Below are 12,189 nucleotides of genomic sequence, written 5' to 3'. Positions count from 1 at the left end.
AAAAATACTTGTATTTATAATTATATAGATATGTAAAATGAATAAATATATACTTAAACTATTATTTTACAGATTAGAAGTAGCAAATCTTCACCTCTACGATTCTCGACAAAGCGACTGATATCTAAGACGTGCCGAATCGTAAGTATTATGCTAAAACAAAACAGGCCATCAAGTTGTTGTTCACAAATGTAACGCTGACTTCTTGATATGACGCATAACATAACTATAATTATAGCCAAGATTGCTTGTTGAAATTGGAATGGTTTTGTAGAACTCGTCAAAAATGCGTTGTTGCCGCTACGATACGTTTGTACCTTATCACAATTATTTCGTCGATAAAAAAATTTATTTAGGCCAGATAAGATATTAGATTGGCGTACCATACAAGTATTTATATTATCTATCACAGCTTTATTTTCTTTTACAATGAGAGTAGACGATATAGTTTTTCAATTATTATAAATTAACATAGAACGTAATATTAACAAAGAACCTACATATCAACGTTCGTGGGCGAGGGCGCAGAATGAACGTTCAATACAAATCTACATAACAACAACAGCTATGTATTGATAGAGTAGCTACATACGGCTCGCCCGGACACACGTACAAAACATGCGGCGTTGCCGCACTTCTCGTCAGGCTGCCTGCCGCAAGGCGCCACTACATTTACCCAAGGCGAACAGAGTCGTAAGGTGTGTCGTTCGATAGCTGGCTCGTCAGTTACTTCATTCAATTCAATAAATTTTATTACAAAGAATATTTTACAAAGATGAACGAAATTTACAAATTTTAGTTTAATGCAATTGCAATATTGTATTTTAATAATACTTAGCAAAAAGATATAATAGTGCATTTGTACTTAAAATTATCTCGATAGTTGTACCTCACGGCTACCTTCTACTACGTCGTATAATTATCGACTACAATGTTCTTCGCTTAAGGTCCGTCTATTTATGTTCTGAAGTGGGTATTTATTTTGAAGAATAAGATTGTAAACTTTAATGGATATTATTACTGGTATGTTTTAATAATTAAATTACATTGAAAAAATAGGATACTTGAAAATGGTTTTAAATTTTTTAACCAAATCTAATCAATGGTCCAAGTAAATCTGTAAGACATCCTCTGGACTGCGTATTATCGGCCGTGGCGAGTTCGACGACCCGACAGCGACGCACCGCTTGCGAGCTAGTGTTGCTTTTGGAGCGCGACATTGCAAAATCCTAATTGTAGTAAGTAACGATTGGCTGTCGGTCTATTACGATTTTTTATATAGTTATGTTTAATAGTTTTTATCCTATGTTATTGTATTTATTGCGGATGCGAAGGCATACCTTCTTCATAAAGAATGGAATGGCTGTTGGGCTGGAAAGAATACCAGTGAAAGTATGGAAACTGCTAAAGTCAGATGGATGGGTGTGGCTGACTCTATTCTTAAGCAAGTAGTTACAGAAAGAGGTAATCCCAGACGAGTGGTGTAGTAGTTCGTTGTTATCCATTTATAAGAATAGGGGATGTACAGGATTGTGACAACTATAAAGGAATAAAGCTCACAGCATGAAAGTTTGGTAAATAGTGTTAGATGCAAAAATTAGAGAAGAGAGTGAGATATCTCAAAACCAATTCGGATTTACGCGAGGTCGGGGGAATACGCACGCCGTTTTTGCCATTCGCTAATCTATACTAATATAATAAAGCGTAAACACATACTTCTTTGTTGCCTATTTTCACGCCATTCAACTTAGGGGTAAATATTTTTGATACAAACCCTAATGAGGAGGATAAGGAAAGAATAAAAAAGGAAGGAAGAAAGAAAGAGAGAAAAAAGAAAGGATGAGGAAAGAGATCATAAGTTGTTGCCAACATCAAGGAAGCAAGGTTGCCATGGTTTGACATCATCTGCTGTCATTTTGACATTTGCAATTGATAATTTGACAAATGTGAACAATAAAATGAAATTTTTATAATTTTATGCGGATGAAGTCGCATGGGAACAGCTAGTTATGTATAAAATATAAGCGTGTGCATAAAGAACCTGCACATGGTGTTCGTAGACCTCGAAAAGCAGTATGTAAGGGGTTCTGAGGAATGCTTTATAGTGGCCTTTGAAAGTTTAAGGACTGCCTCGGAAATACCTGCAGCTTATTCGTGCTAGTATATTAGTACTGGCAAGCAAGTACGGAAGTTCGGACCGCTGCTGGCGATACTGACATGTACGGTGTTTCGATGGGCTTACCAGGGGTCGGCTTTAAGTCCGTTTCTTTTTTTCCTGGTAATGGATACTCTGACATTAAATATACAGGAGGAGGCACCCTGGTTTATGCTTTAAGCCGATGACATCGAGCTTAAGATTTGTAGGACCCTAACCAAACATTTATTCTGCGATTTTGGCGGTTCGACCAGTTTTTGGTGTACCATTTATGACGATTGAGGAGAAAAACTGGTACCTCTAACTACCTGCTCCGATTTGAAATTTCTTGGTTCTCTAGTTTAGTACGTTGACCAAGACGTAAAAAGCCGCATAAATGCAAGATGGAAGAAAATGACGCCAGGCTACCGATGTGACTTGTTTTCCAAGAGGCCTATTAAGCTCAAGGGACTGATCATAAAACCAGTTGTTTTGTATGATTTAAATGTTGAGCCACAAAAGTTGCAGATGAAAGGATATTAGATATATTAATATGGATGTGTGGTGTCACAAGAAGGTACAAAGTTAAGAATGTGTATATTAGAAGAAGTTTAATATTGGCACTAGTGGTCAAGTATTTAAGAAGAAAAAAGTAATTAAGTGTTGATGGCTACAACGGTAGGGAACGATGAAAGAAAGCATGGATGGATCATGTGCAATACAATATGCTTAGGAAGGGAGTGAGAATAGAAGAAATGTTCTAGTATATATTTATGTAATTATTATATTACAATGGATATTATTTTCTCAAATTATGGTCGACTACTGCTGTCTCAACATTTGTATGAGTGATAATAATGCTATGGCACTTTACAGTTTTATAGTAAACAGTGATTATGGAGTTTTTGATTTTATATAAATTTATTTTTTAGTTCAAGTATGGCAAAATAAAGTTATTTTACATCTTTTATAGTACTTAAAGGGAAGCCCAGATTGTATTTTTAGGGGTTAAATTTTAATGGACTTTAATTTTTTATTTAAAATACCTTTATTTATTTTAAAATTTACTGTGTTTCAAGGTGTGAAAACAGTACTGTATTTATATAAATTATCCCATGACCTGTCTCTATTTCATCATCACTCAAATATCATTTTTCTCATCATTTTTCTTTTATAATCAAATTAGATTTTAAAAAACATAATTTTAAATATTGATTTTTAAAATACCTGAAACGGAAAAATTATTAAACTTTGTAAATGTTTAAATAAAAAAACTTGTTAAAAAATAAAATTGTTAACTTTGGAAAAATAAAAAAAACAATGCACCTATTTAAAAGTGGACAAAGGATGATTTCAGTGTTTAAAAAGGCCATTTTATTGCTGTTTATCATTAAACTTTGCTAGTTTTCATGTTTCAATTCAATAACATTAAATATGGATCAAAAATACTTCCAATTCCAAGGGCCTTCATAACATAGAACATACTATTTTATTACCATTACATATCAACAAAGCTTTAACCTTCACATTTACTGATGATTCATTTTTGAAATGTTTACAAAAAAAAAGTAAATTCAGAAATTATTCAGCATTTAGGAATGAAATCTAATTTTACTATAAAATGTAAAGCTTAAAGTAATAGCCTTCTTAATATTTACACATTTAGTATGCTTAGTGTGACTGATTGAATGAATGAAAAGAGAAGTAGCATTGTAAGGAAGTGTTAGCCTTTGTAATATGGTACAAAATAAAAAATAGTATAATAGAAGCAATATTTTGTCTTGAATTTTAAATTTAATTTTGATATTAATTTCAATCAATATTTATCAGATTATCTTACAGAGTTTCATAAACAAAAACAAATAAAACTCCAGTTAAAAAGTCACGCTTCTTCATTGTTTAAATATAAAACCAAAACCAACGAAGAGTCCCGCGTAAAATACCTTTTAATATATTATAAATACAGCAGGTAATAATAAATAAATGGGAAGGCTGAGAAGTGATCGAATCATGCACAATCGTTTATTACTAATTAGTGTGGTAGGTGCACAAAAACGTGTTTTATCTATAGTAGCTAGATCGGCAACGTCGTAACAGTTAACAACAGTCGGCCATATTCTGCGTAGTAAACTACAAAACTTTTTTTTGTTTATATAGCTTAATTTATTTGGACCACTAACGTCAACAGTAGCGTCTGTACTTATTATGTGTTAATAAAGGTAATAACTTACTATACTGAAGTGTAATAACTGCGGAATACTCAATAAGGGTTTGTTTATACCGGTGTGTGCGTCTATTTTTGTCGTAGCTGTAGATTCTGCTTTAAAAATTGTTGTAGATATCAAATATAGCAATTCCTTAAGAAATGAGCCATCTATTACCCGATAAACTTACACTGAATATAACATAAGACATACAATAACAACGATAATAAGTATAAGACAAAAATGAACATTTTACCGTTTAAAGTGCTCTCTTATTCGATCTTCACGTATGTTATCGGGTAAATTTCCAACCCACAGGTGCCGAGTCTCTCTAACCATCTTGCTCCGAACTCCACATTAGGAATCATTACCCGTTCGCGTCACTACGTGGCAAAAATCAATTTTGCACACCACGGTGCTATACACATTTTGATTTAAACACTATGAAATTATACAATAAACATAACGCCAATCACACGATATGCACTTTTTGAGGAAAAACAACACTCTGTTTCACTTCACGACATTCGAAAATTCTTCACAAAACACACTTCACTACAAACACACTACGTAATAGACGCGAGCGTACTCTTCGCAGCTCTCGAATTGACAGTGAGGCCAGCTTCGACGCGAGTTTGCCGATAAGCTCCGCCTTCTGACCGCTGCCGCGCAAAGTGGAGTAGGGTATCCAGCACAAAACTACAAATTTCAACAAAACTTTAACCGATTGACAATTTTAAATAAGGTTAAAGCTAGTAATTGAATATTATGGGTAAGGGTTTAAACATTAATGTTGTCTCACATTTGTATTAAGTGTGTTGTTATATTTTCTGATCTGTAAAATTACCGTTTTTTTTGTTTTAAATTAAAGAAAAAATGATTTTCACGTAATTTACACTACATGAATCTGTTCTTACTTTTTGCATTAAGAGAATAATAGTAAAGGGACACACTATATTCTTTAACAACATCGGACCGCTGGCCAGCTTACCCCAAAGCTCTTGCATCTCTTTCACACTAGCATGTTTCGTTCCTGTTCTGACACAGTACTCGGAGAATTGGTGTGACTACCAATAAATTATTACGCATAACATGGGTAATATTTTAAATTTCTAAATCAAACCATATAAACTATTAATTTAATAAGAACAATTTACAAACAAAAAAGATTTAGCAACGTAAGCGAAGTTAAAACATTTATGAAATTAGTGAATTACAGAAAAGTTCGATATTTCCGTCATACAAAATAGAATATCATACCAGAACACAAGTAATCGGTTTTTTTCTTTCTTTTGTGTTTCATAAAGATTGTAACACAGGTAGATCTTGTGCAAGCAAGCCTTGTGCTTTCTTGTACTATACCACAGGCAGACTCTGTAGTGTGCCTGTGGTATAGTACAAAAAAGTATCGGTCAGTTTAGATATAGGAACTACATTATTATCATTATTTTTAATAGACGGATCAAAAACTTTATGGAAGTACAGCACTTCAATAGCTGTCGTTAAAACCTTAAGCATATTGCGCGATTTTTTATAGTTCCAAGATTATTTCACTTATGGTATAAAAATATAATTTTCACTGAAATTTGCACGGGAAAACAGTTTTTTGTATAGACGGGTCATTTTTTTCTACAACAAACCTAATAATTGGGCTTTCGTTCAATTAATGGCTGGTTTTCGATCATGTTTTGACCATTCGATAGTACTTATGGATCGATAAAATCATAACATTCCGTTTGAGCTTGAGTTTCACTCCATTGTAAATTGGGTAAATAAACCTAACAGTAATTAATCACTTGGCAATGACAAAGTAAATGGAAACTTAGCAACCTAGCATAAGTCTTTCTTTGAAGTGATTTACCACGGGAACAAAATAAAAAAAAAGTTAAACATCTTCTTTAACATACTGTTTATTTCATCAACTGTTTGTACCTATTTTATTTTCGCCATTTTGGCGCTGATAGTTGCTGTTGGTAGCAGTGGTGACGATTCAAACTAATAAGATTTAACTACCAAGAACTTTAACGGTCGGGGTTAAGTCGGAACAAAGCAAACGTTGTGAAATCTAAGCAGTGGCCCATCCAGTTGTAGAGATCTTTAGTCAGTTATAGAGTTTTATTGCATAATAAAAGTAAAGCACGATTCACACTTGGCCATTTTAGTTGACACAGTTGCCAATTAGCGCTCAACTGTGCCAGTTGATTGCCAGACAAGTTTTTTTCGCTACTGACGAACTGTACTGGCCTAATATAAAAATTACTAGTATTAAGCCAACTCAGTGATCTTTATAACTAATGACTCTGAAATGACAACTTTATTTCGTTCCCAGTTAAACGCGACACTTTTAGTTCTTGAGAGTAAAATCTTATTAGTGTAATTCTCATAACCACTACCAACCACAATCGTATAACATTTACACAAAAAGTTTGTGCAATAAAAATTATAGGAGTTTGTCTAAGTTGTAGTATCATTTTATATAATGTCAATAATTCCTATTTATTTGGTTCCCATTAAGCCTGTCCATTTATAAAAGTTAGTGGACGAACAGTCACTAGTGACAGTGACAGTGACATTTGACATGACAATAATTTATATTTTATTTCGTTTCGTGATCGTGGTCATGTTGAGTGGTTAATTTGTTTGGTTTTCATAGATATTAACATATAATGAGACTTAAAGTTTTCGCGCCTATATTTTGCATGTCTGATTAGCGGATTTTTTAAAAAAAGTTGCAATGTTCCATAAGTCTTTTACATTGTTTAGGAAAAGTTGTAACAGTTATATAAGAATACAAAAATCTTTTGGTTCTGGAAAGATTGCACATGACGCAATAAAACTTAGTGATAGTTGTGTACAGAAATTAAAACAACTGTGTAAAGGAGATGAATCTTTCTTAAGATTGTGCGTGGAGAGCGGTGGATGCTCGGGTTTTCAATATAAGTTTCATTTAGATGATAAAGTTGGTGAAGAAGACAGGTAATGAACTTCATCGAAATATATCCTGTTTTTTTTTTTTAAATTACGACTTAAGAACAGATAATAATTGTAGGATTTTTTGAGCAACATTGGCTTTATATTATTTCAATTTTAACACGTACCTGTGTAATCATACACTTATTGTTTAATAAGAAATGAAATATCTACACATAAGTAGTCAAAATAGGTAAAAAATATTGAATGTTCAATCAAAATTAAAATTAAGAAGCTTAGTAAAAAAATTAATTAATCTTTAGTTGATGAAGATAAAGGGAATTTTCTGTTTGTGACATTACTTTTATTTACATCCACTATCTCTTAGCCATACTTCTCATTATCACTTATAATAGATGGCAATTAAAACTAAAGTATTAACTACCCTATTTAACAATGTATTTTTATATTATTTAAGTTTTTCTCATAATTTTTACAAAATATGTAACTTAAAAAGTCAAACATGTATTTGAATTACCACCATGTATTAAATTTCACATGCCTTTTTTACTTAATGTAAATTTTAAATTGAGAGAATAATACTTTACTTTTGTACTACCAAAACACCTTTCCAAAAACATGTATTGTATGGGCCCAAAAATGTTGTAAGATCCTATGTGTTAGATGATGTTTAACAGTGGCCCGCTTTGACATCCATGCAAAAATGAGTCGGCTTGCTCAGTTTAATACCACAATCACACAGAAGACAGGCGTGAAGTGGAAGCAATTCCACGTTTCATCTGATGAGTGTATTGTGAATGTCCATGGGCAGTAGTTGCTTCGCCATTTTGGTGGATTAAGGTGACCGAATGCTGGTTTGTCATCTTATAATATAAAAAAAATACATATTTAGTTTAGCCAAGAGCCATTCTTTGTAAAAGATGTTATTTATGCAATAACTTTAGTATGTAAAATTTGCAAAATGAGTTCAAACAAATAAAAAAAATAGTAACTGCTAATTTTATTGTTTGTTTCAGAATATTTAAGAGGGATGGTGTGCAGGTAGTTGTAGATGAGACATCTTTAGAGTATATAACTGGCTCCACTATTGATTATCATACTGAACTAATACGATCTGCGTTTAGAGTTGTCCAAAACCCTAATGCAGATATTGGTTGTTCTTGTGGAGCTAGCTTCTCTATAAAAATTGATTAATGTATAGACTTAAAATGTAGTAAAAGTATTGTTTTTTGGTTAGTAAAATGTTTAATAACTTCTCATAAATTATTGATTGTTAATAAAAATATTTAATATGTGCAATTCTGATTTATTTATTCATTATAATTGAGTAGAAATATAATGTTTAAACTGTGTGTCTCTAGTGTGAAAAAGACGATGTTTTACTCTTGGGACGAACAGACTTTCATTTGACTACAACTACTTGACATTACCTTGTGCATTTGATCTGTGAAATAAAAGTGTTCTGATGTGAATTCTTCCAGCATATCAAGGTTCTGATATTTTATAACAAAATATTTTGGGGTTTGTATGTTTTGTAATAACAATAATATACATACATTTTCTTCATCAACCAAATGAAACTTTAAAATTAAATCTAGAAATTCGAAACGCCTGTCAATTAAAAATAGCAAAAACTTAATGTCTTGTGTTGCTTTAAGCTTTATGTGGTAATTGTGTATTTTCTTTAAGTTATAGACAGTGGAAGTATGTTTATTGTTAGTATGTTAATTTGAATGCCCTACTATATACTATATTTTCTTTCAATGATTATTGAAGTTAATATTTTGTCTTAAATATTAAACGGAGTGTTTTATGCAAGTGCTACGCTAAATCAAGAGCGAATTTCGAAAAGACATCTTTTATTGTAAATGACAAGAATGAGGGAATTCACCCCAACAATTAGCCTCTCTTTCGGCCTCACTGTTGTGCTCTTATTATATCTTTTGTTTTGATTGACGAATTTGGAATTCTGATCCCTTAAAGTTAAGCGTAATTCGGTCTAGGGTTCATCTAGATTCTTACATGACAATTCAAATGTACAATTGTATGGTAGGTCCATGCATTTCACGTTTGTTCTCTTTATACAAAATCAATTACATGTGTATTCATATTTATCCAATTTAGTGAGAGAGCATTTACGAGTAAATACTTTTCTATTCATACATTCGCATTTAAGATGATGAAAAAAAATTAATAAAAAACTGGATAAATAAAATAAACGCGTCTAGCATATAAACAATTTATTGATCCAGTACTCAGTTATCTTATATTAATGAGATTCTTAGATTTAGTCATATTTGTGATTGTGAAATATTAATAGAAGCCCAAAAATTGTCAAGTTTGGGTGCTGGTAAAATTATCATAGCTTCATTCTTGTTAGAGGAATTGGCAGCGGATCTGTAATGAAATAAAAAGAATCCATTAGTTCATCTATAATTATATACGTATATACATATGTACGTATATTATTATACAAGGCCAGTACGTACTCAGTTTTCTAGCACTGTATGGTTTCAGAACGTAAAAAAAAGTCTACTATGCATACTGGCCTTATATACTTTTAATACCATGGAAGTATTACTAGAACTACTTATTACTACAATACACAGTAAGAATAGAAGATAATGTGAGAGTATATGAGATGTATAAGAGAAGTACTAACATAGTGTACTGACCCTTTGACACAAGGACAGGTTATTGATTTTGAAATCTTTGATACTTACTGCTGCAATTCCACATTGAAGGTAAAAGCATCGTTGACCTTCTTAACATTGTGCGGCGAGTAACGGTTGTACGAGCCCCAGATGCTGTTCATTAGCTTGCTATTATATTTCAACGGAGTAAGTTCCATCACTGAAATTATAAAAATATATCATCATGTATCATGCCAAATGTTTTATAATTTATTGTTTTAATGCAACAAAACAGATGTAGGAAATCTTTGTAATCGATTTTTTCCTCGGTAGCAATTTTTGGTTGATTCAAATCCGAGACAGAAAAGTTGTATGTTTTTTTTTTAATGTGATAAACTTTTTATCACACTATTTTGTTTATTGCCAACGTTTTAGGAAGAGAAAATGATGAATAGAAAGTAATATTACAATTGGTGTTGAAGACTTTAGAAGACGGGCCTCGCTTGTCGATGTTGGATATCTTCATGTTCCGCTCGGTCTCGCGGATGCGCTTTGCTGAGAACGCTGATGGAGGAATTGACGCCATATTGTTTTGGCACGCTAGAAAAAAGGCGGAACAGTTTTTATCCCGTCAATTACTAACAAACAGTAAGATTTTTGTATGACTATAATAATACTAAAGGCAAATTAATACAAAAGAATTTAAGGATAAACATTATAATGTTATTATTGTAGTAGTAATCACGTCGTGTGTGTTCCTACGTTTAAATTAGATAAAAAAGCAAGTTTTAAAAGAATGGGAATGTAATGAACATAAAATTTCCATTTAACAATAGAAATAAATAATATCAAAAACTGCATTATTCCTATAACTATCACAACATATCAAAGTTTATATACGAACTACAATTATCTGTATAAGATGTCGCACTTTGTTACCTTCACACAGTTTGGGAACAATATTTTCGAGCGTCAAATTGAACTCTTCACTATCGCTTTTGGGGACAAAGCGAGAGTTGTCGAAGCTGTACGAATGGTGAACACCAGATAGCACCATGAAACCACTGTGTAGAGAATGCAGGAGAGAGGGTTGGGCCCAGGGAGCACAATAACGCGGGTAGAGAGAGAAGCGTCAGATATAAGACTGGTCGCAGCGCGGCGCGGCGGCTGCGAAATACTGACCCCAGGGGATGTTATCAGTCGCTGCCAGTGTAATGGGTCATTTAAAGATAAAGCGTCGATTTTACTAAGTACTCTGTACCAACAATAAATATGTGGGTAGACGAATATGTTTAATGCGTTTTATAGCTTGCAGTCTCTTTCTTGTTAATATGTTCCCATAGATTGTTGTTGGCAGGTAATCTTTTCAAACTATGGTTAGTTTGTAATCCATTTGCTTGGTTTTTCGTCATTTCGACATCGAACGACTATACGAATTGTTAATGGAAATAATCAATTAGTTATTAGAATCTAAAATATTTATATTGATGTTACAAAAACACTACAATATAATTTTGTTTTGTATTTCAAGTGCCGATAAGGTTTAGAGACTTCTATTTGTTTACGGACATGTTAACGCAGTTTTATTGTTTGTATGTATCCCAATTACTTTTATTTCCTCATCGTTTAAGGTTTACTTAAGCATTTCCTTAGTTTAGATTTCTATATCTTACCAATCTTACCAATATTATAAATGTGAAAATTTAGATGATTGGATGTATTGATGTTTGTTTGAGTTGGTAGCTTAAACGGCTGAACGGATTTCGATAAAATTTGGCATAGATGTAGAGGATAATCTGGAAGAACATATAGGCTACTCAGTTATGTTTTTATTTTATCTCGCGCGAACGGAGTCGTGGGCGAAAGCTAATGGAAACAAAACTCTACTAACTTACAGAATGTTAACGCTAGCACGAGTTATAAGCAGTACAATATGAGTTCATGCGCGTTTCACCTATTAATGTTTGTTTTATCTTGATCAATCTAAAACATGAAAGTTTGTCAATTGAATACAAGACTTCTGGTGTTATGCCAACGAAAGTTGACCTTAGGATTGTATTAGCGCACATACAAAGTAGGTGTCAGCTTATTGTGGACATATGTATGTACAAACAAGCATGTGCAGCGTTTGGAATTTACTAGAAATAAATTTTCGTATAAGTTGCATTCGACCAATATGACGAAAAAGGAATCTGTTAAGAGAGCCTAAAAGTATATTTGTCTAGAGATAGAACCAGTAATGATGTCTGTTGCACGAATGAATAGGCTCGACAGGTGAAATACGCCG

At 32.7% G+C, this 12,189-nt stretch overlaps 2 protein-coding genes across 2 annotated transcripts in view; both read right to left on the bottom strand.

The window, feature by feature from the left end:
* LOC106110726 (protein split ends-like) overlaps window positions 1-4,959 on the bottom strand; it is a 67,354-nt gene extending 62,395 nt beyond the window's left edge. Inside the window, exon 1 of the mRNA XM_013292623.1 lies at window positions 4,595-4,959. Coding sequence (XP_013148077.1) covers window positions 4,595-4,677 — 83 coding nt within the window. The 5' untranslated portion in view covers window positions 4,678-4,959. The remainder of the gene's footprint in view (window positions 1-4,594) is intronic.
* Window positions 4,960-9,492: 4,533 nt separating this feature from the next.
* On the bottom strand, window positions 9,493-11,279 carry LOC106110766. The gene is made up of 4 exons (XM_013292666.1): window positions 10,842-11,279; window positions 10,371-10,502; window positions 9,993-10,122; window positions 9,493-9,666 (listed from the first exon to the last, which is right to left on the bottom strand). Exons 1-4 carry the CDS (start codon window positions 10,957-10,959, stop codon window positions 9,561-9,563), a joined length of 486 nt encoding a protein of 161 aa, XP_013148120.1. The 5' UTR covers window positions 10,960-11,279; the 3' UTR covers window positions 9,493-9,560.
* Between the last annotated feature and the right edge of the window lie 910 nt (window positions 11,280-12,189).

This window comes from Papilio polytes, unplaced genomic scaffold (assembly GCF_000836215.1).
Source record: "Papilio polytes unplaced genomic scaffold, Ppol_1.0 DF824191.1, whole genome shotgun sequence".
NCBI lineage: Eukaryota > Metazoa > Arthropoda > Insecta > Lepidoptera > Papilionidae > Papilio > Papilio polytes.
Note: the sequence above shows the minus strand (reverse complement) of the source record. Positions and strands in the feature narration are given on the sequence as shown.